Source organism: Bactrocera dorsalis, chromosome 2 (genome assembly GCF_023373825.1).
Source record: "Bactrocera dorsalis isolate Fly_Bdor chromosome 2, ASM2337382v1, whole genome shotgun sequence".
NCBI lineage: Eukaryota > Metazoa > Arthropoda > Insecta > Diptera > Tephritidae > Bactrocera > Bactrocera dorsalis.
Window position 1 is genome coordinate 37,256,077 of NC_064304.1, and position 25,977 is coordinate 37,282,053.

General features: G+C 36.8%; 3 protein-coding genes across 10 annotated transcripts in view; 1 reads left to right on the forward strand and 2 right to left on the reverse strand.

Annotated features, from left to right (window-relative positions):
* LOC105226419 (dedicator of cytokinesis protein 1) overlaps nucleotides 1-14,199 on the reverse strand; it is a 66,591-nt gene extending 52,392 nt beyond the window's left edge. For 2 of the 7 annotated variants that reach the window (XM_049448974.1, XM_049448975.1), the window contains exon 1: nucleotides 13,199-14,199. In XM_049448974.1, coding sequence (XP_049304931.1) covers nucleotides 13,199-13,265 — 67 coding nt within the window. In that variant the 5' untranslated portion in view covers nucleotides 13,266-14,199. The remainder of the gene's footprint in view (nucleotides 1-13,198) is intronic. The other 5 variants (XM_049448972.1, XM_049448971.1, XM_049448970.1 and 2 more) reach the window with 5 other exon arrangements.
* Nucleotides 14,200-14,718: 519 nt separating this feature from the next.
* LOC105226418 (nuclear pore complex protein Nup98-Nup96) lies at nucleotides 14,719-22,640 on the forward strand. Its single transcript, XM_011205280.4, has 13 exons — nucleotides 14,719-14,850; nucleotides 15,030-15,335; nucleotides 15,395-17,780; nucleotides 17,843-17,997; nucleotides 18,064-18,515; nucleotides 18,595-18,703; nucleotides 18,773-19,197; nucleotides 19,264-19,528; nucleotides 19,794-20,548; nucleotides 20,741-21,000; nucleotides 21,062-21,471; nucleotides 21,541-21,668; nucleotides 21,738-22,640. The coding sequence occupies exons 2-13, from the start codon at nucleotides 15,059-15,061 to the stop codon at nucleotides 22,086-22,088; spliced, it is 5,973 nt and encodes a 1,990-aa protein (XP_011203582.2). The 5' UTR covers nucleotides 14,719-14,850; nucleotides 15,030-15,058; the 3' UTR covers nucleotides 22,089-22,640.
* A 928-nt stretch (nucleotides 22,641-23,568) lies between these two features.
* LOC105226417 (hypothetical protein) lies at nucleotides 23,569-25,894 on the reverse strand. 2 transcript variants are annotated; one of them, XM_011205278.4, is made up of 7 exons: nucleotides 25,818-25,894; nucleotides 25,414-25,566; nucleotides 25,213-25,351; nucleotides 25,015-25,144; nucleotides 24,851-24,945; nucleotides 24,256-24,492; nucleotides 23,569-24,191 (listed from the first exon to the last, which is right to left on the reverse strand). In XM_011205278.4, exons 2-7 carry the CDS (start codon nucleotides 25,482-25,484, stop codon nucleotides 24,090-24,092), a joined length of 774 nt encoding a protein of 257 aa, XP_011203580.1. In that variant the 5' UTR covers nucleotides 25,485-25,566; nucleotides 25,818-25,894; the 3' UTR covers nucleotides 23,569-24,089. The 2 variants fall into 2 exon arrangements, with proteins under 2 accessions (XP_011203580.1, XP_011203581.1); XM_011205279.4 differs by having other exon boundaries at nucleotides 25,414-25,505; nucleotides 25,818-25,881.
* Between the last annotated feature and the right edge of the window lie 83 nt (nucleotides 25,895-25,977).

Here is a 25,977-nt window from a genome sequence, read left to right on the forward strand (position 1 = left end):
ATGACTATACAGAAGAAGATAAAGTCCAATACGGTTTAAAATTTATTTTATGTAGAATAAAACTGTGATATTGTAACCAAAAAAAAATATTTAAGAAAAACTGTCCACATCTCATGAATGATCGATCGAATGATTATAAATAATAATGAATATCTCAACAATATGTTATATGGGAGACATACATACATAAGTATCTCATAATTCGCCAACCTGTTCAGTTAATACTCTTAGTTTGATAGATAGTGCCACGCTTACTACTGGAAGGTGACAACCTTGCAAGGTTTAGAGATATGGTCAACCTCCCCCGAGGCAAATTCCGTTTGCTTGCTCTGTACAGGGTACTGCGGGCTCAGAAAGCACTTGTCCAACATGGGCATGGTCTCCTGCGCAAATTGCCGGTATTGCGCCATGGAACGGGAAACTCCAGAATACCTGATTATAGATTACCCAGCAATTTGTAGAAGTAGGCTCAAGGCCCTGGGTTCCAGCTACATGGACACATCACAGTCGCACCTAGCAAGCTTTTTGAATTATTCAGAGTGCTGGGCCTTTGTGACCATATGTGATATTGGAAAGGCACAATAGAGCATTGGTAGTAATTATTTTGTATTTATCTTGATAGATAGTGAGTGTGAGTTGATTCAGTCGTGGGTGCCTGCCTGTCTAGCCATCTGTGAGTACGTGTGCTAGGACTTCAATTTTTGAGATATCGACCTGTAATTTGTACTCGCCAAGAAGATACTAATTTGACGAAATCGCCGATATCGGACCAATCTAGAATATAAATATATATGTATACGTATACACTAGTCGGAATAAGATTTCGTACAGAACAAAAGAGGGGAAATTCCAGGATTTTTTTCGGGTTAAACTGCACTAAAATTACTTAGTTGCAATCCACCAACGGAGTGGAGGTCTTCATCTTCAGCTGTGGTGCGGTTACTGCGTCGAATACTTTCAGCGATGGAGAGTTTTCGACCATTAAGACGACATGACCTGACCGGCGTAGGCGATGTGTTTTAATTCACTGGACTATGACAATATCGTTATATGTACATACATACATATATATACAGCTCATCGTTCCATCGAATACGGTATTCGCAGTGGCCAATGCGCAAAGGACTATAAATCTTCTCCTCTCCTCCTCTCTCTCGAAAACTCTTAACGCCGACTCATCAGATGTTGCCGTCGTCCATGCTTTTACACCATACTCGTATAACAGGACGGGAATAATGAGTGACTTATAGAGTTTGGTCTTTATTCGTCGAGAGAGGACTTTACTGCTCAATTGCCTACTTAGTCCGAAGTAGCACCTGTTGGAAAGATTTATTCCGCGTTGGATTTCTAGGGTGACGTTGTTGTTGGTGTTAATGCTGGTTCCAAGATATAGGATATTATCTACAACTTCGAAGTTATAACTGTCAAAAGTGACGTGAGAGCAAAGTCGGGAGTGCGAAGTTTGATGCTAGGAGATATTTCGTCTCGCATTCGTTCACTACCAGACCCATTTGCGTCGCTTCCTTGTTCAGTCTGGAGAAAGCAGAACTAACGGCGCGGGTGTTAAGGCCGATGATATCATACGCCAGCAGCTGTACACTCTTATAAAAGATTGTACCTGCTCGATTAAGTTCTGCAGCTCGAATAATTTTCTCCAGCAATAGATTGAAGAAGTCGCACTATAGGGAGTCGCCTTGTCTGAAACCTTGTTTGGTATCGAACGGCTCGGAGAGGTCCTTCCCGATCCTGACGGAGCTTTTGGTGCTGCTCAACGTCAGTTTACACAGCCGTATTAGTTTTGCGGGGATACATATTAAGAATATTAAATAATATAACAATGAAATATTTCTCACTAGATGACGTGTCTATCAATTTTAATCCCACACCAGGGGTAAGATAAAATTGTATGCATAGTTTCGTCATCATTTGGTCTTACAAGTCAAACACTTACAATAAGCCTTTTTGCATTGTTTGTTCTCCTAGAAGCAAAAAAAATCCTTAGAAAAGATTATATAAAGCGAAAGATTTATGAAAAAGCATTTTAGCAACCGCCCGCTTTCAAATGTCCCCGCCCACATACTTTTTATATTAATATAATAGCGTCTGCCGAGTTATTATGTAACATAATACAATAAGAAATAATTTGTTTATGTCAAAATACACACAACAACCGAGCCGTGCATTTTGTCGCACTTAATTTTGAAACTTGATGTGGGTCATATTTTGTCAAAATGTGTTTTCCTTGGTGACAGATTACGTTATTGCTCAAATACGTTGTGCATACGTCTAACGGAAGTGAGTTTAAAGAGCAAAGCATTCAATTTATTGCCGAAGCGACATGCAAACACACTTACACACACAAACGCACATGTTCTTCAAATGTCAATTAGGGTTAAAAAGCGAAGAATAAGAACTTTTATCACACTGAATGCGAGTAAAACAGTAATGCACGAAAGCAAAGATCGTAAAATGCCTAACAAATATCGGATAACGGTAAAAGGTTAGCAGTACGTGACGGTATATTTTTGGAGGAAGTCTCAGGATTTTTTTTTCTGATAAAACTAGTTAACTTAAATCGAGACTAAATTTTACCGTTTGAGAAAAATGTCTAACAAATGAAGCAAAAATGTCGCTGTGAGTTAGAGCCGCCTTAATACATAAAAAAGTGTTTAATACAACAACTTTATGGGACTGGAGGGTATAGGTATGTATATACTTTGGTATGTATGTATATACAATATATTTTTTATCTAGCAACATTTTGCCATATCGGGAAAGCAATAAAAGAGAAATAAAACTAACACTTTGCTTGAAATGGAGGAAATAACTTATGGGCATTAAATGAAGAAAAACAAAAAATCAAACGAAACAAATAAAATTAAATAGATTTTTAATGACGCACATTGCATTAGAAGGTTTAGCTGAAAAAATAAACTCCCAAAGTCACCCGCTGGCTACACGCCCCGCGCTCACAATCACTCGGTCTGTCAGTTAGGCAACTGGTAATCACGCTCCGCCCGTCACTCGCACCCCATCCCGCTTTCCATCTTTCACAATAAAGAAATTTCATAGCTTCATTATTTTACGATTTCAATGCGACGACATTGCAAGCCGAGCTTTGGCTTCGACTGCGGTGGCGGCTTAAGCGTTTGAGCAACCAAAAGTGCCATCGGAAGGCGATAAAGAAGGAGGGCGTCGCCACGATAAGCTCGGCGGCCAGAGCGTTTCAACATTTCTAAGCGTGTGGATGGCGTACGACATCCGCGTACAGCTGCGCACCACGGCGGTGGGATGAGGAGGGGAGGGTAGCGTGGTGGCGGGGCAGGCGATTAATTGAGGCCAAAATAATGCGCACGATATTAAAAATATACATTTATTTATTTAATTATACACACAAGCGCCAACTAAAATACCAACAACAACAAATACTAATAAATAAGTGCACAAATGTAAGCAGCAAAGTAGCAGTAAATCCTAGTGATAGCGGAGTAACGGAATAGCAGTCTGATTGCGGCTGACACTCAATTGTCCCCTGACGGCAACGGGCAATTAAGCTGTAAATTACAGTACACTTGTGTATGTATACGTGTGTGCATGTATGTATGTATATGTGTGTCATTTGCTGTTCCATTGTTAAGGCCGCAATTGGCAATAGGAAAATTGAAAATCAAGTTAAACAGCTTGCACACACCGCCCTGCCACGCCCAGGCTTTCAATCATTGCCGATCAGTCTAATCAACGCATGTATTTATGTGCATACATAAGTATCTTCAGATATGCTTCAGATACTTTGCTTAGGTACTTACACACACATACATACATATAATATAAACTGGAGCCGAGCATGCAATCGATGCCAAAGTGCAGTAAGCCCATCGTAGCGTTGATGTCGATTGCTTTCGTCGATTGAATTTCAATTCGCTTAATCAGCAATGGTCGAGGCGCATGCAGCAAAAGTGGGGGAGTTATGTGTACGAGTATATTAGTTTTTTCCAATATAGTGGAGTGAGTAATCATTGCCAGAAAGCAATCAAAGAAAAGATTTAGATACAAAAAGTTGTTTGTACTGATAAATATATGTATGTATATATGTACATATGTATATGGGTATCGAGAGTACATGTAGTTATTACAGAACACCCTGTGATGAAACACCACACTAGTAAGAAAAGGTATCCGAATTCCGGAATAAAATCGAATTGATCCAATAATCTCGGCCTCTTTTTACGAATAGCTTCGCGTAAATGGCGCATAATACGTAAATAGTACTCCTTGTTGACAGTTTGACCGGTCGGAAGGGGTTTGGAGTGCACCACACCTGAATAATTTAAGAAAACTGGCAACATAAGCTTGGTTTTTGTCCTCATTTGAAGTGTTTTTTTTGCTTCGGCTCACTTTTGCCATGATATTCTGCCGTCTTTCCGGGTCCTAAGCATAGATCCAAGACTAGCCAGTACTAATATGTATGTATGTATGTTTCATGACATCGTGATAGTCGGAAAGCATTGTTTCAAAGACGTTAACGCGACGGTGTTTTTAAAAAAATTGAGTGTTTTTGGAACCAGTCGTGCTTTCACTTTTCTTAGGCCCAAATGATCTTTGATCATCAGTTGATGTTGATGGCCGTCTTGGACCTATACAATAATAATTCGACAATTTTCTCCCGGAATTCAAATTAAAAAGTCTCTACTTTTTGCTCGGAGCAGTATATGTACAACCTTTTGGAATACGGAATTAGGGCATATTTAGCGGGACAGTATTTTTTCTCAAATAAAAAGAGGGAGGATGGCAAGAAAATCTATATTAAAATTACTAAAGCTAAACAAATTCTAGTTTTGGTAATCTCAACTTAAATCAATAAGCAAAAAACTACTTTTTTATTTAAAAATATTGTTTTCTTATGATTCCGGTAACATGGTCTCGCATAATTCATAAAAATTTTTTTTAATTACAAAAGCAAAAAAATATTATTTTCAGGTTCATTGCTAATAGCTAAAAATATACATTGGTCCGAACAAATTGTTCAGAGCTTGTACCGATGCTTTCGATATTATCGAATCCATGTCAAATTCAGCTTCATACAAAACCTCAGTTTTATCGTTCAGTTTGTATGGTAGCTATACGCTATTGTTCGATATCAGCGGTTCCGAGCAGCTTCTTGGGAAGAAAAGAACGTGTGCAAAGTTTCGCATATATACAAGGTGCGTTCCAAAGTAAACAGGACTTTTTGAATCTAGCGCCCCTGGTGGCGCTATCTATATGTCGACTGGTGCGTGACTGCTGGATTTAAAGTGAAGTTATTGTGTTTTAATTGTCAGTATGTTTGAGTTATCGGTGCGAAAATGAGCTTCGAACAAAGAGCCAACATTAAATTTTGTTTTAAAATTGGTAAAACTTTTACCGAAACGTTTCAATTGTTGAAACAAGTTTATGGCGATTGCCTATCCCGTAGCAGAGTGCACGAGTGGTTTCAACGTTTTCAAATTGGTCGTGAGGACATAAATGACGATCAATATGTGGGCCAATCAAAATTCCATCCATTCGTCCATCGAAACTGAGCGTGAAAAAATCAAAAATCAGTCGAAATCATCATTGAAACTTATGGAATTGAACATCGCCAAAATATCGATTTATCGCATTTTGACCGAATATTTGGGCTTACGAAAGGTTTGTGCAAGGTTTGTTCCGCACAAATTGACTGACGACCAAAAATTGCTCTCATCGATCGCCGCTTGTGACCGATTATTTGACCAAAAATCACATTTTAACCATTAACTCTCCGTATTCATCTGATATGGCACCGTGCGACTTCTTCCTTTTCGGAAAAATGCATTTGCCCATGAAAGGAAAGCTTTATGCAGACGTAGGGACCATTCAAAAGGCTTGCACTGACATACTGGCGGCCATACCGGCCAACGAGCTAAAACACTCGTTCGACATGCTTTTGGACCGTGCCAAAAGCTGTATTGAAGCAGAAGGAGACTATTTTCAATAAAATAAATTGATTTTGATAAAAAAAACCACGGTTCTATGTGAATACCAGCGACTAAATGCCATTAGCATTTCCTGCAGGGCATGTTCGTATGCATATCCACTTAATTGCCATTCAACGGTTATGGGGTGAAAAGTGCGAGTCGCGGCGACAGTTTCTTCGTTTCTTCATTTGATCATTCAGTCACAGAATTCTTGCTTAATTGTGTTAATGGACCGTCAATTCTGTGATGAGAGCATGCTAGAAGTTATACAAAGTACTGAAATATAGGCACAATCACACAAACAAATATGCGTGTATGTGTGTATGAATATTTTTGTCCTTCCACTCGAAGCAAGTGCAACAAAGCGTTGTTGTAGGGTTAAACGCACCACAAGTGGTGACATATTTTAGCTACTTGTGTGAGATTATAAAAGAAATATTTACACATACATATGTATATATTCAGATATTTATTTATATAAATGTATGTATATTATGTACTTAAAGCTTAAGGCCATTGATATGCGTTGGCATATTTAAGTGTTGGCCGCATTTTTGCATTATTTTGTAAATTTTCCATTTAAGTCAGCCTTTATTGGACTTCAAACATGTTGAAAGCATTTCAGAAACACTATGTTTGTATGTAAACATATGTATACATATACATAAGTACTACAAGTATGTACATAAGTATTTATCACGCTTTTGAGTTTTTAAATAGCAAGCAAATAAATGAGGGTGGAATTGAAAGAGGCATATGAATATGTACATACATACATACATATGTAGTATGTAGTTTTGCTTACATTTAAGGATTCGTTGATTTTTAGAAAGTAAATGCATATCAAAAAAAAATTTAAATCCAAAAAAAGAAAAACACTTCAAAAATTAAAAAAAAAATACTACAATTAAAGGCAAATAAAATATTTATGCAGAAAAATAATAATACAAAACAATAATAAAAACCATAAGTAAACTTAGTTTACATAAAAATTATTACAAAAAAAAAAACAAAAATATAAATGAAACAAGACAAAACGTTAACTTCGGTTGCACTAGAGTGAAATATACCCTTCAAAAATACACAAAAAAAAAAAAACAATCCCAAAATTACTTGATTGCTCAGTTCGTATGGTAGCCATATGCAATAAAGGGTGATCTATTTCGTGGTTTCCTACTTTTTTAAAGAAAAAATACAGAAACTTCAAATTTAAGGGGGAATGTTTATTATCATTCGAAAGAACATTTTTTGTCATTTATATTTTGAAGATTATCTCTTTCGAATGTTGGCCGTGGTTAGGTCTCAGATGGTCCATACTTTGAGTCGATTTTTCGATGACTCGTTCGAGCATTTCCACTAGTAACTGGCGAATGACATGCGTGAGGTTTTGTTCCAAAACCTGAATCGGAACGAGATTGTCCGCATAGACTTCAGACTTTACTTAACGCCACAGGAAAAAGTCTAACGGTATGAAATGTCAGCTCTTGAACCTCTAGGTTGCTCTTCGTCAAAAATGCGACATACCCATTGAGCAAGAAATAAGCCTCACAATCAAGAGCTTATACCTGAAGAGACTTTCTTAGAGGTGTCTAATAAATTATTTTTCAAAATACCAAACGAAAATAATAACTTTAATTAAACTTTACACTCTTAATAATTACACAAAAAAACTGCAATTAATTAAAATGTTGAACAAAACTCCACTTCGCGATTAGCCCAATTTTTACGCTTATCCTTGCTCCTGTGAGCAAATACAGAGCCAAATTATCCACTCACAAAACTAAGAATTCATTAGAGGAGCATACAGACAGCATTAAACGCACTAGTGCCAGGGTAAATAATGAAACAAAGAATCAAGAAATCAAGTGCGCCCCAATACGCTAAGACTAAAGGCAAACAACTAGGGCTCTACACAAACACAATTGACTCACGTGTTGCGCCAACCAGCATGCAACAGCAGCAGCACCCAACCAATGTGTTCACATTTGCCCTCGCCGGCGCTGACGAGCAGACTCTTGCAAGAGCAAACCAATTGCAGCGCCACCAACACAGCCACAACCGGCAGGCAGGCAGGTGAAGTGTAGGCCAATGCACATGCAAGTGGGCTCAAGCGGCGGCAAAGTCAACAGTAAAGCAAATGCAATGTGTATATAAAAAAAAAACAAAAGCAACAACAAGAGAGATTAAAAGTTAAAGGAAGCGACTACGTTGGCAAAGCATAGGGAGCTTATTTTTAAACACCCTCCGGCACAGGCACAGATGTGCGGCAATTATATGTAAGTAGATGAGTTGGTGTTGGGAAAAACGCAAAGAACTTTGGAAAAACAAGAAATAAATTATAAAATGAAATATTTATTGTAAATGTATATAAAGGAAGAGCTGATTGCGGTGTCTTCGCTGGTGAAGTGCTGTTGAGCTCCAATAAATGTGGATACTTACTCCATATTTATACGAATTCGGGTACTTCACTTCCAGTATGGAACGCGCGGTTTTGGCATGAGGCGGCGAGAGGTGGCATTCACCCGGCCACATAGCGAGTTCGAGTTAAATACGTAAACAAGCAGCCAGAAGTGAAATTCAAAGAGCGGTTTTTATGCATTTGTGGAAAGAGGATTTAGGTGGAAAAGTTTTTGAAGTTATTTTCAGCATTGTGATTATATAAACAAAATCAAATAAATGTGTAAATTAAGCCATTTTGGTAATTTAATAAAATTTATAGTTTTTTGGAAAATAATTTCAGAAGTTATATGCAAAATTTTGGAAAATGATAAAATACTATATTTTAGTTTTTGCAGTTCATATATTATACATAACATTTTTTCATAAAAATAAAAAAAAATATGTTAATTTGATTTTATTTGTTTTTTTTATTTATTTAGTTAAATCATGAATCATTCTCATTGTGTTTTCATGAAATTTAGTTATTTTAATAATCAAACAGATTCTTAATAAGAAATTTACAAAAAAAAATAATAAAAAAAATTAAATTAATAGAATTAAATAGCGGTTGCTATTCCATACATTTTATTATAACTTTTCAATATTTATTTATATATGTATGTACATTAATTATTTTACATAAAACATTAAGTTAAAATAATATTTCAAAATTTGTTCTTATTTCGTTTCGTTAAAAATTACGATTATTAAATAAAAAATAATTCAATAATAATAATAACAGAGATAAACCATTTTTACCTTTAAAAAAAACAACCACGGCCTCTTCTTTCTTTTCCCGATCTCCGATCGTCCGTAAGTTATTTTTCTTTTAATGTTTGTAATTTTATCTTCTGTTCCTGTTCCATTGAAATTCATCCCACTATTAATTTCTTTTTTTTTTATCATTTTCAAAGACTTCTACACTAGTTTACAAAACTTACTGATATAATTATTAATTTTTTTTTTATTATAGCAAATTTAATAACTTTCGGACAAAATATTGATTAAAATTCAGCGTTTGTTTTGAACCAACATAGTTGTCATTTTTTATTTTTTTTTGTAATTACCAATAAGTTTTTGTTTGCCTTGTGAAGTAAACAAGATGGAACATGTTTACACAATACATTCAATACAATGCAAAATGATTCCTTCTGTATGATATTTTACAACTTTTTTTTCAATTAATTGATTTTTTTGACAAAAAATATTAATTAAAATTCACCGTTCGTTTTGAACCAACATAGTTGTAATTTTTTTTTTGAGCAATTGCCGTTTAGTTTTTGTTTGCCTTGAGAAGTAAACAAGTTGGAACATGTTTATTCCATACAACACAAAGTGTAACAGAAATCATTGATTGAGTTTTAAATTTTAGTTTACCGGATCAGATTCCAAAAATAAACATTTTTGAAATATTTTAGAAAACGACAATGTTTTTGATGTGAACAAATGAACCGATATTTATTTTCACCCTTGTAAATACCAAAAGTAAAGAAAAGCAAAAGCCATAACTAGAATTTGGAATGTTATGGAATATGAATAATTGATTTAATTAAAAAATAATAACAATAAAACAGTAATATGGCTAAATGATTGAATAAGATGATGTGGGTGCGAATGCTTGCAAACTCCTACAAACAAACACATACACACGATATGAATGACACAAATTACGGCAAGCAACACAGTACAGCGTAATAAAACGTACATATACATATGTACATACATATATTGCTAATAATGAATAATTATCGAATATAATTGGAATAAAAAAACAGTAAACGAAAAAATGAGCGATAGCAAAGTGAGAATTTCACGAGATGGAAGACAAGCAAAGAAATAAGGAATAAGAAAAAATTATATACAGACATATTGCGTTAGAGTTTATGCACATAATACAAAAAACAAATTAAAAACAAAAAACGCAATTGTAAAGACGGCCGTATGAGTAGTGAAAAATATTAAGAAAAACAGGCAAAAGATAAAGGCAAAAAGCTGTTGAAAAAAAACTAAGAAATAACGTGACGATAACCGAGATACCGTGTCGCTATAAGTAGTATGAATATCAGCAACGCGCGGACAGCTCAACCGTAGATATTAGCCATAAACAACAGCGTATATACATAAATACATAATACATAAAATTGTATATGTATAACTAAGTTTGTGGCTGGCGAGGCTTGAGGTGAGAAACGCCTCATGCCAATTATAAGTTTTTCTTTCAAGTAACGCGTACTATGAGAATAATTGTTACTTTTTGACCAAATATTTTCTACTTTTGTTAAATTATCTTTTGTTTTTAGTTTTATAATTTTCATTTTTCATTGCAAGTTGGCTTGTTATGACGGCATTACGTGCTTATTTACGTACTTAGAGACTGGCTGTTGGGCGTCAGGCGCTTGGCACTAGCTGAATATTGAATTGTTCGTCGAAAGCGTCGAAGTGGAACCGCCAGTTTTGAGTTGTATGCGATTAATTTCCATTGGAGTTAGTATGATTTGTGTTATACAACTTTTTTTTTATAGATTGTGCATAGATATGTAGTGAATTTTTTGTAAATATAGGCCAGTGGTATTGTTATAATGCATATGTATATGTTTACATACCACCAATTATTTAACTTATTGTCATACAATCAAAGATAGATGTGGGGATTAAGATATTTAGTCGTATGAATTTTATTTATGGTGTTCGAAGATACTAGTGCCCAAGTGACTGATAGGGCTATGTAGATATCTAGTTTGTATACACATAGACCGTGGCTAGGTCTTATTGCGAAAACAAGCAAGAATATAATTAGTATGTAAATATTTATACCCTCAACAGGCTATGTCAAGATTGCAACGATCTTTGTAATACCCAATCAGAAACGTTCGAGACCCTAAAAAACCATTTTACTTTTAAATATCTCCGAAGATAAGAAATAATATTACATTATTTTTAGCATTTGATTAATAATAATCCTATATGTTGCGTAATATACATACATACGTAATGCAAGTGTCAGTATAATCAAACGAATGTACACACATATGTACATGTGTATAATAACTCATTCCTACTTAAAAAATCAATATAAGCTATTCTATGTTGTATTTTTATCTATAATAACAAACATTACTTATTCATACATTACAACGTAAATATTATACTGTATGTTGAAATCGTTCAATGTCATTCAATCAAAGGTCAATCAGAGAGTCAACACTATGAAATTCAATTAGCAGAATTCAATCAGCTAAATTATGACATTTCGATAAACTAGCAGATTATAAAAGATTACGCAGAGAACATGAGTGCCACAGGCTGTAGCTATGCAACGCGAATTGCAATTACAGATATACATATTTACATATATACAAACATACACATATTATTTGAAACCTCAGATAAATAGATAATTAAATCGAGTTTCATGGTCACTGCCACAGCTATTACGCTCGGTGCGACAGCTATTCTAGAACAGAGAAGTCCGTATGTTACTTGATAGTTGTTTCTTATTCAAGTGCAGGCCAGTTTGTGTTTCAGAGGCAAGAGCGTTGAATATATTTGACGATGTACCTGTAGCAGATAGGTAACTACACGAGCATTCATAAATATGCACGTATGTACATACCACACAAGTACACGGGATGTGCATACAAACATACAAAAATGTAGAGTATACAATATGTTGCGAGTCATCTGAAGCAAATTAAAATCCATATTACACTCGATGACGAGCTACTGAAATTCCACATAGGCAATACTTACGTACATATGTATGTAGGTGCACATTAGCGGCCGGCCACCATAAAATATACCGATCAGCAACGCCTGGCATGCTTATTTTTTAAATTTTTCAAGTACGAGAATATTGAAACACGAAACGTGCTCCACTTTTCCAAGTGCGACCAGTATTTTCCAGCGTGGCAAATCCCATACACATAAATATATATGTAAGTATGTGGAGTGTGTGTACAAAATTTTGGACGACCAGCAATAATGAAATGTGGAAAATGCGCGCACATTCTGACTATGTGTATCGTGGTAATATGTGTGCATTATTTGCTGTGCGTGCTTACACGTCGATGATGCTATGTAACAAGTTGCTCAGCAGGAGGTCAATTGCCGCTACCGTCCTTTAGACTTCTAATTGCACTTTGGCTTGTAGCTGTGAAGAACTCTACACGCCAGACAAAACATTAAAAATAAACGAATGACCTAAGGTGCCCGCATGATACACAACAAAAGAAAGGTGAACAAGATAATGGAAGAGGAAAAGTGGTAGGTAAATAGAAACACTAATGGTCGTCCATGGTACCTACTAAGAAATTTTTTGAAAGGACAAATTAAGTTGAGATCTTTAAGTGAGGAATACTAGGTGTGGGTATGCGGATTTGAAGAAAAACTTGTTTACTATTGTAAATTGTATAAAAGCTATGTATGTATGTAAATTTTAGATTGTTTTAGAAATTCAAACATGTACCCCGAATAATAATTGACAGAAGGAGTGTTACTGAAGCATAGAGGAGAGTTAAGTACATGCACAGTGCGTTACTAAATCGCATTGTGTGGATAGCATTAGCGTTTTTGTGATGATTTCGTGTGAAATCAGCAACATATGTACATATACATACATACATATATAAAATTTTGATTAGTAAGAATCTCTTTGGGCAGATTTTTTTGTGGATTTGTCAACACCATAATTGTTATTAATATTACATTAAAGCAATAAAATCGTGTTGCAAGTTTTTCTATTTTTACTATATTTATTTATAACAAATTTTCTAATATAAACTTACCAATCCCGAAAGCATGTTTGCTATTCGCCTCCTTCCACACTGGCGTCGTCGCTGCAGTCGACGTCATCTTGTTTTGTTTTCACTTTGAATTGACACCTTATTGAGACACTTTGTTGTTGTTCTATCTTTCCTGTTTTGCTATACACTTCGCTATTGCAACAACTTTTACTATCACTATCAACATCTGCCGCTTTCTTGAAATTGACGGTATAAACTCGCAATTATGAATATCAAATGAAATTCCAATTTAACGAGTTCATATTTGCATGAGTTTGGTTAACTTTCGTTTCAATTTACTTGACTACGGTGAGAGCTATTACATTATTTACATAGAGTGATATTTTCACAGCATAAAATTTTATAAAGGTATAAATACGCACGGCACGAATAATTAATTTTTAACAATTTTCAATATATATATTTATATTATTTTTCAAATTCACAAGCATTTGAGTAAAACAAATTCATTTAAACAACATAAAACTCACATTATATACTCGATTAACCACACTAAAAAGAATTAACAAGCATATTCGTTTGCAAAAATAATACAGTGTGGTTAAGTTGTGTAATTTTAAACGTCATTCTTTCGAATTCATATAAACTTTTTTTTTATTTAATTTGAAGTTGGCTATAGCTCACCAGCACCCTAACACACAATCATCTCCTCATCACCACGCCTTATCGAGATGACTTTGTTCCAACAGCGTAAATAGCTTACACAGCACATCGTATATTATTCGATATTCTTGAATTTCTTTCTTGATTATATTCAGTTCGTACGAAGCCTGTAGAAATTAGTTAACTAACATTCTTCAAATCGCTCTGTGCCACTACACGTAATAATCATTAAATTACGATTTCAACACAACATAAAAAATAGGGAACTTAATTGTTGCACCATTTGCCGCGGTTTTGTTCACATCACTTTATTTTGTTCCACACTCGTTCACTAACATTTTCCGTCTGTTGCTTCAATTTTACCTTTGGGTATGGAAGACTGAATGGTTGCATTTTACTTCAGTTCCATAAATTTGTAGCGCTATTTGCTTTGCTCTACAAATTCTTTCCTTTGCTTTCGATGTGGGAACAGTTAAACAAATATTTGATTTGGTTGGAAATTGAATGTAAGAAAGAGCACACAATATGACCTGTGTTCCAATTTATTGTGCAATAAAATATTAGATAGATTGAAGAAATTTTGAAAACATAGTGCGCGGCCTACACTGCTTCAAATTTGTAGACAAATAAACGTTTATGTAGAAATACATGATTTTTTTATTCGAAAAGCAGCATTCCAAAAAATTTACTGCTTAATATTTTCTCTCTTTTCGCATTTATGCTAGTTTTTATTACAACAAATCTCCCAATAAAGACTTCCTTTATTTTTTAATTTTGCTGCAACTAATGTTAGATTTTAATAAATACCATTCACTGGATATGAAGCGCAATTAAAATTGCTTTGCTCATTCTACATCAAAAACGATTAATCAAAAATTCCATGTGTTGTATCGATAACTGTGTGCTCGAATAGCAAATGTGATACGTCAAATTTGCAGAAATTCTCCGAACAATAGCGCCATTTTTCTGCTTGTAAACGGTTTTTGTATATTGCATTTAAACATTTTTGTAATAGAAATTAAATAATTTGTGTAAGTGAAACAAAAAGCATATTTTCGAGCAAAACTTTTTAAAGACTTACGATACCTTTTAACAATTTATAAATTTTGTTTTTGATTGTTGCATACCACACATGGAGAGCGTGTTGCATGCATTGTGAAATTTACTATTGTGAGTCAGAAGTTGCACTTTGTTTGATTACATCTTTTAGGTAAATTGCGCAGTTAGTGACGAAATACAATGTTTGGTGGAACTAAACCCACATTTGGTACCTCTACGCCGGGCACTGGTTTCGGAGGTTTTAGCAGCACGACAACTGCTTCACCATTCGGCCAGTCTGCCTTTGGAAAACCGGCAACATCAACTTTCGGCGCTGCACCTACTTTTGGCACACAACAGCAAACGCCTTCATTGTTTGGTGCCAATCCTACGCAACCTCAATCGACTGGATTATTTGGTGCTGCAAATACTACTTCGGCTTTCGGCAGCACCACGACTGCACAGCCAGCTTTTGGAGGTTAGTTTTGTAAACAAAATGTAACTAACGGAATTAATATATTTTGTAATGTGATTTAGGATTCCAACAAACGGGACAAACACCATCGATGTTTGGCGCACCGCAACAAGCGTCCAATATTAGCTCTGTTTTCGGGCAATCAACAACATCTGCTTTTGGATCCGCTGTTAAACCTGGTACGCTAGGTGGCTTTGGGCAGACAGCTGCTCAACCAACCTCATCATTATTTGGTCAACCTGCTGCTGCAACTAGCACATCTGGTTTTGGTTCATTTGGTCAAACGCAACCAACTACAAGCAATGTGTTTGGTAGTGGCACAACTATGATGATGGGAGCTAATGCTGGCTCGTCGATAGCAAAATATCAACCTACAATTGGTACCGACACGCTCATGAAAGCTGGCCAACCAAATAATGTGAATACCAAACAGCATTGCATTACTGCCATGAAAGAGTACGAAGGTAAATCTTTGGAAGAATTGCGTTTGGAAGATTACATGGCGAATCGAAAAGGTCCACAAGCTGGCACATCGGGAGCATCTTCTGGTTTCTTTGGTTCAACCACTCAACCAGCAGCTACGGGTACGGGTCTTTTTGGCGCAACCGCTCAACCAACTACCGGACTTTTTGGCCAACAAGCCGCTACGACAACAGATAATAAAGGTTTATTTGGTGGCGGTGCCTTCGGTCAAACCAACACCTCTGCCTTCGGCGCAACCACACAGCAAAATAGTTTTCTGGGCAAACCTTTCGGAGCGCCAGCCACCACTGGTTTTGGCGCAGCTACAACGGACTCTTCTAATTTGTTTGGCGCTAAGCCTGGATTTGGACAGACACAACCAAGTTTGTTTGGTCAAACATCGACAGCAACAACAGCGTCTGCATTTGGACAGACTAACACCGCTTTTGGTGGCTTTGGTGCCGCAGCTCCTGCGCAACAAACTTCGCTGTTCGGCGCACCCGCCGCTGATGCTAACAAACCCACGTTCGGCCTTGGAACATCATCGGCAGGCACGACTGGCTTTGGTGGATTTGGTACTGCGGCAACTAGTACCGCCGGCACAGGATTGTTTGGTGCCAAACCCGCTGCAACCGGTTTCGGTGCTGCACCTACATTTGGCGCAACATCCACAGCCAATACAGGTTTCACAAATTTTTCACTTGGAAACACAAGTGGAGGATTATTTAATTCAACACTAAATAAACCTGCAACTACTGGATTTGGGGCATTTGGCGCACAAACCTCCACAGCACCGTTGAATTTTAACAGCGGCTCCACTGGCACTTCATTGTTTGGTAATGCTGCCGCCAAACCCGGTGGACTTTTCGGTTCCACTCTTGGCCAGGGTGCCACAAACACAACTGGTGGGCTCTTTGGTGGTGGGGGTGCTGGTGCTTTTGGCACCGGTGGCACTTTAGGTGGTGGCTTTGGCTCGAGTACTCTCGGTGGTGGAAATATGTCGTTAGGGGGCCTTGGCGGTAACCAGCAACAGCAACAACCGCCTATTCATCAACAAATATTGGCAAAAGTCACCTCCCCTTACGGCGATAATCCAATTTTCAAAGACTTAAAACGAAGCGACGAAACAGATGCCACACGTGCCACAAATCCCGCCGCGCAAAAGGCAATACTCGAGACAACAATGAACCAGTTTAAGGTTTCTACTCGCTCCAGTCCGAGCGTAGTGCGCGTTAAGCCAATCACAAGTGCGTTAACGAAAAAATCCCTTTTCGAAGGTCTTGAGGAATTTGATTCGAGTGTGGAGACCTTCAGCCTAAAGCCTAATGCGAAACGACTTATAATAAAACCCAAGCCGGCAAATACGGTTGTCGGCAATGGGTCGAGTACCAATACTAGTCCCAACAGACAAACAACCGCGCAAAATTCGCTTACCAATAGTGGACAGCGCCAGTCGGGAGGTGTGGCTCAGGCCCCTACATCGACGCTTCGCAACGAATCATTCTCAGGGCAAATACCATTGGATCCACCAACATCGCAGGCAGCGAAATCTTCCGCATACACTACAGCAGTAATTGCGCCGCAAATTGGACGAGAAAGTGATATAGGACGTCGCGAATCTTGGCTGCATCCCAATAATGTGGAGCGAATGCGTCAACAAAATTTGAATAGCAGCATTGAAAGCGTTGTGCCACTGAATAGCACACTCTCTGAGTTGGTGCCACGCAAACCCTTGGACACTTATCGCGCAACGGGTGGCGCCGGTACAACGGGCACACCGGTCGGGCGCCCGTCGGTTTCTACAGTGCTGGAGAATACATTTGAAGAGCAAACGAGTCGCGAAGCGTCACGTCGCGATGCTTCAGCACATCATGACGAAAGCTTGTTCTCCAATCGCTCATATCCCGGCGACGAGCGCTCGGTTATCGAAGAAGCAGCGGAAGAATACGAAGAACACCCTACTGGCATCACTCTGAGACGCATTGGGTAAGTTTGGATGGAGTACAAAATAAAGAGAGGCGTTCTGATTGGCTTATACTGAACTTTAGTTACTATACGATACCATCACTGGACGATCTGAAATCTTATCTTGCCGAGGATGGGTCCTGTATTGTGCCCAACTTTACAGTGGGCCGCGAGGGATATGGTAATGTGTATTTTGGCAAGGAAATGGACGTGGCTGGCTTAAATCTGGATGAAATAGGTAACTCCAGAGCTGTTAGATTTTTAAGGGAGTAAAATTAATAATTAAAAACCTTTTTCTCTGTAGTACACTTCCGAAACAAGGAAATTATTATTTATCCTGATGATGACAATAAGCCACCCATTGGTAGTGGTTTGAACCGCGAAGCGCAAGTAACTTTGGATCAAGTTTGGCCGCATGACAAAACCAAGCACGAGCCCATTAAGGATCCAGTGCGTCTGGCGGACATGGATTGGGAATCAAAATTGCGCAGAGTTTGTGATAAGAATGATACACGTTTCATTGAATATCGTCCGGAGACGGGTAGCTGGGTGTTTCGTGTGAAACATTTCTCGAAATATGGACTCAACGACAGCGATGAAGAGGACGATGGTGTGCCAACGGATCCTAAAAAAGCAAAGATGGGTGCGGCAGCAGGTGCGCAAGGTGCCACTGCTGTGGTAGCGGGGCAAGTTGCAGCAGCCAATGCCGCTGCAGCTGACAAAATTACAATGGCGGCTTTGAAGAATGCCCAAAAGGTTAATATTTAGCAGAAGAGAAATAGAAATATAAAAACAACGACCAAACAATTCCAAATTTTTTTCTTGTGATTTGCAGATTTCCGAGGATGCTGCACGTGCGCTAGATCCAAAAAGTCTCGCAGCCGCTAGTGGAAATTTTTATCCCATGGATGAGTCCGCCGAATTCATGTTGATGGATAAGACACGTACGTGTTTTCTTTTTGTTGTTTTCTACATTTATTTATATTAAATTTAAATTGTTTTTTTCACATTAGAATTTCTTCAAGCAAATGGCAACGATTATTCGCTATATGAAGTGCAACAACAGCAAATTCCACGCGTAACTAGCCCAACAGCTTTTTTGGCGCGCGAAGCAGGCACTGACTCACACAAGCTGCAATTGATGAAGGCTTCTTTCTTCGGCGACGACGATTTAGACAATAAGTCAGAGGGCACTGGCGCCGAGCTTGAAAATAATTACTCTGAATTTAATCGCAATCGGAGCCGTCGCGCTGGTTTATTTGGAAAACATCTGCAGGATATGCGCGTTTCATCGCAAAATTCCTCATGGAAGGAGGCTGGCCTTGGCGGTGCCCTATCGGAGGCATCGAGTCAATTGGATTTCGTTATGCAGAACTCGCCATTGCCACCATCTTCGTCGGGTTCCGTTATGAGCATTATGCGCGAAATCGACACCGAGGTAAATTATTTCTAGTGATTTTGTAGATAGTGACGCTAAACTTATACCGTTATTTTTTATTTGTAGAGATCGACACCCGCCGCAGGCAGTGACTCAACAGCGCCCTTGCAAATGGTTAAATTACCGAAATTTTCCGTGAGACCCAAAGTGGCCAGCGTGAAAGGGCTGGCACATCAAGTGCCAATTGCAAAATCCCTGGCATTTAAATTGAACGGAATATGGGCAGCGGATTTGGGCATGCATAACTATCGTCGCTTTAAACTGGGCTTTGGCCCACAGAACACGCTTATTGTGCCATCTACACGCAAGAATCTGGACCGTGAAGTGCAAAGTAATAGTTTTACCTGGTTGTTGTTGTGAATTTTTGTTGCTGATGTTGTGAAATTTTGTTGTTGTGGTTTTTTGTGTTTGTGCAATTTGTTGTTATTGTGAAATTTGTTCATAATAATAACATATTTGTTTGTTGAGAAATTTGCTGTTGTTTTGAAATTTGTTGTTGTTGTGCATTTAGCTGATGTAATTTTGATGCTGATGTTTTTAACTTTTGTTGTCTAGAATTTTTATCACATTTTTTTTTATTTTTATTTTTTTTGTAGATGAACACCTCTACGATGCCGCACCATATATATTCAAGGGTCGTGCCTCAAACGATTTCAGTAGCATTGTATTGCAGCACGTCAAAATATCCTCAGTCATGCACTACGAACACTTCAAAGAGAGCATTGTCACACATTTAGAGCTGCAATTGCACAACTCTCTGCAAGAAGACATTGAGGGCAGTGAATGTCCTTGGATAAAGTCGGATAATGGCACTGATTTGATTGTGAAACATCTTGACGAAGCAATCAAACAAATCAATTTGAGTCCACTGGAGGAGTATGCCGTTTCGGTGTGGTCACTTTGTTTAGCATTATGGGGTGAGCATGAAGAGTTGGAGGGACGCGAACCAGCTTCACACTTTGCCGTTATGTGTCGACGCAATTTACTCTCCGAATGGTTGGAGAATACCTTAACCGAGAAAGATTTACTCACGAAGAGTGTGTCCAAAAACACGTATCTCGATCACTTGTTGGATCTGGTGATGTGTCACAAAGTGACCGAAGCATGTGAGCTGGCTGTGCGTTACGACGACGTGAATCTGTCCTTATTGCTGTCACAACTCTCATCGGGACCCACTGTGCGTCAGTTAATGGAGGATCAATTGGCCGCCTGGCACAAAAACGAAGCCGACAAATTTATACAATTGGAACGTTTGAAGTTATACATGCTGGTAGCCGGTGTGGCGCTAATGGATTCCGGACATGGACCCATCAACACTTTGGATGGCATTGAATGGATCAAAGTGCTGGCGGTAAGTGCATTGTTATTGTATTGTAGATATTTAAATAAAAAAATTAAAAACATGATATTAAAAAAATAATATAAAAAAATTAAAAATATAATATTAAAAAAATAATATAAAAAAATTAATATTATTAATATATAAAAATAATAATAATATTAAAAAATAAAAGTAAAATAACAAAAAATCCTTTATTTGCAGATTCAATTGTGGTACCTCTCATCGCCCACTGCATCCATAACCGACGCTCTTTTGGCCTACGATAAGTCTTTCAAGTCGGAGGAGTTCTACTCAATGCCGCCAACGCCGTGTTATATTGACAAGACTAATTTAAATGAAAAACACGTGATTTATGACTTGCGTTACCATTTGCTGCAGCTTTACTCCAAGCGCAGTCATCCAATGGAGAGTCTGCTGAATCCAGCCACGCACACCGCCGATCCCATGGACTATCGTTTGAGGTATACACAGTAATAATCCGATAAAATCAAAGTTGTATTATTTTACTAATTTTTCTTGCAGTTGGTTACTGCTGCAAACTTTGGAGGCCATCGGTTATCGCCACTGCTCCGAACTGAGCGAAAGTCAATTGCATGTTGGCTTCGCCAGTCAACTAGAGTGTAATGACCTCTGGGAATGGGCCATTTTCGTGCTGTTGCATATAAAGGATCGCAATCAACGTGAATTGTCTGTACAGAATGTACTTTATCGTTATGTGAGTGTTTCCAAAGATGTCGCGCTGTCGGAGAAGGAGAAATTCGTTATCAATAATTTGGGCGTGCCAGAAAAATGGATTGATTATGCTAAAGCAGTGAAAGCAGGCGCTATTGGCAATTACCAATTGCAAGCAAAATATTTGTTGAAGGCCAAACAATGGGCTTTGGCTCATGAAGTCATCTTCCAACATCTCGCACCCGATGCAATTATTAATGGTAAGCGCGAGCAGCACTGAGTTTAGTATAAATTGAGCTAATTATTTGTTTTTTTTTTGTCACGCACAGACAACCTCGACTATTTACACGATTTGTTGAGCCAGTTCGAGGGTGCCGAGGCAACTAAAACCATAAAAGTACCCAATTGGTCGAGTCAGGGACAAATCTTCTTAGATTTTATCGATATTAATGAGAAGGTAAGTTCACATTAATAATGTTTTTTTTTGTGTACACTCATTAATTGCGCGATTTCCTTTCCCACACAGTTCAAGAGTTTGAAATCGCTGAAGACGGAGGCAGATATCGAGGCACGTTGGGAGAATTTGAAACCACAATTGGCTGATTTATGTTCTCGCATAAATCTCTTGCCCTGCCCCACGGCCAAGCACCGTCTATGTCAAAGTGAGATCGCGCAAAATCTTGCTTGTCTCGTGCGCGGCGTATTGCTCGTCTGTCCCGTGTTGAATCCATGTTTAATTATAAAAATTGCATTGGAACGCCTGCCTCTTCCACAGGAATTTGCACAACAAGAGCTGCGGGCACTGCTCGACACGCTGGTCGAGGACTTGGCTAAAGTGAATGCCAGCGATAATAATGAATTAATCATGGCTAAATGACATTGAATGACGTCTAAAATGAAGAAGTAAAGTTATGTTTAGTTTTAGTGAAAGAAAAGAAAAATGTTATAATTGCAAGCAGTTTTGAATTATAAATTTGAAATAGCTACTCATTTGGGTGACTTTCGAAAAATATTTGTGCGAATTAACGGTGATTTTTACCACAAAACCATAACAACCAAAAGTGAAATTGTGTATCGAAAACAAATAGCAGCATTATGAGCTGAGCGCCAGCACGTGTGCTGTTTTTTTAAGTACCGAATTTTGCACTTATGTTTTTGAAGTAAACGTCACTGAAATTTCATATAATATTGTGCTTAAGAACACCTTCCACCGCGTAAAGTAAAGTAATTGTTAGACCTGCGGTCCTACACTTGCCGTCACGTTTAATTTAATGTAAGAATTTATTTTCTTTAATTTACTTATGAAAAAGTACACAATTCCATAAATACTTGTTATAGTCCACAGCAATTCGTACAATTTGTTTATATTTCGCGTATAGTTTAGTGTAAAACCATATTAAATTCTAATAAAAAATCAATTACCGTTAAATGTGCTTTTTTGTGTTGGATTAACGTTTGTTATGAGTAAGTTTTGAAAATTTATTGTAATATTGGTAGACATTTTTATACCTAGAACAGGGTGTATTAAGTTAGCTACGAAGTTTGTAAAACTCGGAAGGAAACGTGGGACACTTTAAAATATCTGTATATGTATATGATCAGCGTTACGAGCTGAGTCGATTTAGCCAAGTACGTCTGCCTGACCTCAGTTTGAGATATCGATCTGAAAATTTTCTGACCTTTTCTCTCCGAACGCCGCTCATTTGATCACTATAACATATAGTTGACATACAAACTAATCGATCAAATCATGTCCTTGGAAATATATATGTATATTATTGTTCAAAATTACGGTATAATCTCCGAATCAGCCGATGAATATCAATTAAAATCAAAGGAAGTTTAATGAAACGTAATTAACGTTTTCCTTATTGCTACAGTAGTTCTAGGTAGTTTTGTGGAGTGAACATTAGTTGTTCGAATATAAATTCTCTTCCCTTCTGGTTATGTGAACGAAATGGTCCTGCAAACGTACAATCTTTTTTCAACTTCTTGGGTTTCTCCAAAATATGTTAGCGGCATTTTAATTTTTGGAATAACAGATGAACCGGATGGAACTTCTATATAGAATTATATGGTAAGTTCTTTTATTATAACCTCGAGGTCGTGACTATTGATGATTTGTGTTTTTTAATTTTTCGTTGGTATTCATTTAAATTTATAATTTTGTTATATTTATTTAAAAGTGAATGAATGACAGCTAATCAGCTGATATTGACAATCACGTTTGTTATTGTTTACAAATATTTTCATTTCCAGATTAAAAGATGGACTTATTATTGCAAATTGCAGTTTGTACAATGCACTGGATATTATTGTAGTTCAATTAATATTAAATATAATGAATAAAAATGAAGTTTTATTAAATTTTACAAATTTATTAAAAAATCGACACAATTAAATGTGAATCGGACGGTTAAATGTGCTCATATTTCATAAATACTTTTGCCAGCTTTACAAATCTGAATTATGCTTTTTTTGCTTATTATTTCATTTAACAATTAAAGTGTAACACTAAATACATTTGCATACAAATTATGATTTTTCAATTGTAAAAAAGTTTTTTTCTTGTATAAATTGTACATAACAGATATGTAGAAGTTCTAAGGCACTGTTTTTAAATTACAAGTTCTTCATCCACTTATGCTATTATATTTCGAGCTTCTAGCTTATACTTTAAGAATATATGTATATATTTAAAAAAAAATGAATACATGTGGAATGCTGAGATTCGTGTCTTACATGTTGTGTAAAAAATATATATGTATATAAATCTAAGAATTTTGGACGGTATACATTTGCACTGATATAGTCATGATGCGTTGTGGAAAATTAGAAAAAAAATATTTTCGTTGCTAAAGGCTTTGTTAAGTGTATTCTAACCCACAGGCATAGTAGACACGGTGCTATGCGGTGTAGTTGGACGGGAACCAGCCAAGGAATTGGCAGCTGATGCATGCAAAGAAGCCATCGTGCCCATCTATAATTAATTTAAAAATATTTTTTACATTGTTTGAATTATTTCAGAATTTCATTCTGCTTACGCGTAAATGTGCCAAATCCTCCAATTTCGTCAAGTTGGTCAACTCAAGGAATAACGAGTACACCACGCACCAGCCATAGATGCAAACAACTAAAGCGACACTCCATAGCAATACCATAATAATATTGTAAGCGAAGATCAAATCGTTAACTATTGCAAAGAATATCAAAGCTAGTGAGCGCCAAATGGTAAACACAGCAAATGTGTTCAACCAAGGCAGAATTTTGCGCTCGTACTCCTGTAAACGGAAAATAGTTAAATTACTAAACATTGTTATAATTCAAAATAATAAGCACAATCATAAGCAATTGCATCAAATAATATAAAAACTTGTGTTAATATATATGAAAAGTATGTATTTAATGAGTCGTACCGGTATGAAAACGAAGTGCTTTCGTTTCTTTCCTTTTGTAAGTAGCTTGTGGAATAATATGAATGTTAGTAGATGAAGTGAAGTCAAAAAGAAATAGGTTAAGAAAATAAAACAGTGTATATGATGAGTAAAGAGGAAAATTATTGTTGCAAATAAAGATATTGTGGTGAACGTAAAGAAACGGAAAATGCCTAATGTTTATTTTTTATAAAGTCACACTTACCTTTCTAAGCGCAATTACAAGCAAAATACTTGTAAATAATATAACTATTCCCAGTATCAGAGAAAATAAAGCAAACACAATAAGCATGTTGCGCACTGTAACAATATAATAATATTAAATAAATATATGTATATTACTGAAAAAATTACAATAGAGGTGCTTACCAAATTTGTTACCGACATAAACAAATTCGTACGAGATTATATAGTAACCATAGTGAGTTGAGCCAGGTGCAGCCATAGCTAAGCAGTAGATATCGAAAATTGCAGTGCCAATGGTGAAGAGTGCAAGAAACTGAAATTTGAAATATTTTTAGTAATTACCAAAATACTATTATTTTTAGATTAATTTAGCAAACTTACAATGGCAAATATTCCGATTAGCATTGAATTCTTCTGTATATCTATGTATTGGTTGTTCTTCAAAATAGGGCGCTGATACCATGGCACGCGCACCGAGCGCATTGACCGCGATTTTATCGAATGTAAATTTGTCGACGATCTGGTGGTAAGTAAGAATCACATATTTATATATTAACAAAATATTCTAAATGTATAACTGACCTGCCAGTGGTGTGGGAGTACACCGAATGGTTGGAGCGATACGTGGACGGTGTCTTACGGCCATAATTCATGTTGAAGCCTTAGCAATGTAGCTGCAATTATCTTCTTTTGATTTTCGTTTAAATAAATAACTTTTATTTAAAAATTGTGTGACTGCAAATAGATTAGATTGACTGCATTAAATTGTTTTGTGCATTAATTAATGTTGTTTGCTGATTAAGTTTGGGCGTCACCCCAACTCTGTGGCAAGTTGTCAAACAGAAACACCACTCATTCAATAGTTTTAATACTTTAATTATTCTTTTTTGTAGTACTATTTGTGCACCATACACTGTTTTAGTAATAATCTATATTTATAATATAATTTGAAGGTAAACAATATAAATAAGTGAACAAAACATTACTGTTTATGAAAAATGCGCTCCACGAAATGTGAATAATCCCACTTCGACAATTGTCTAATAAGTTTTGTTATCGAGTGAGTAATCGATTAGTTCGCTGTTGGATAAAATTTGTACAGGTGCAAAATAAATGATTAGAGTTGAACATGTCGATCTATTTGAT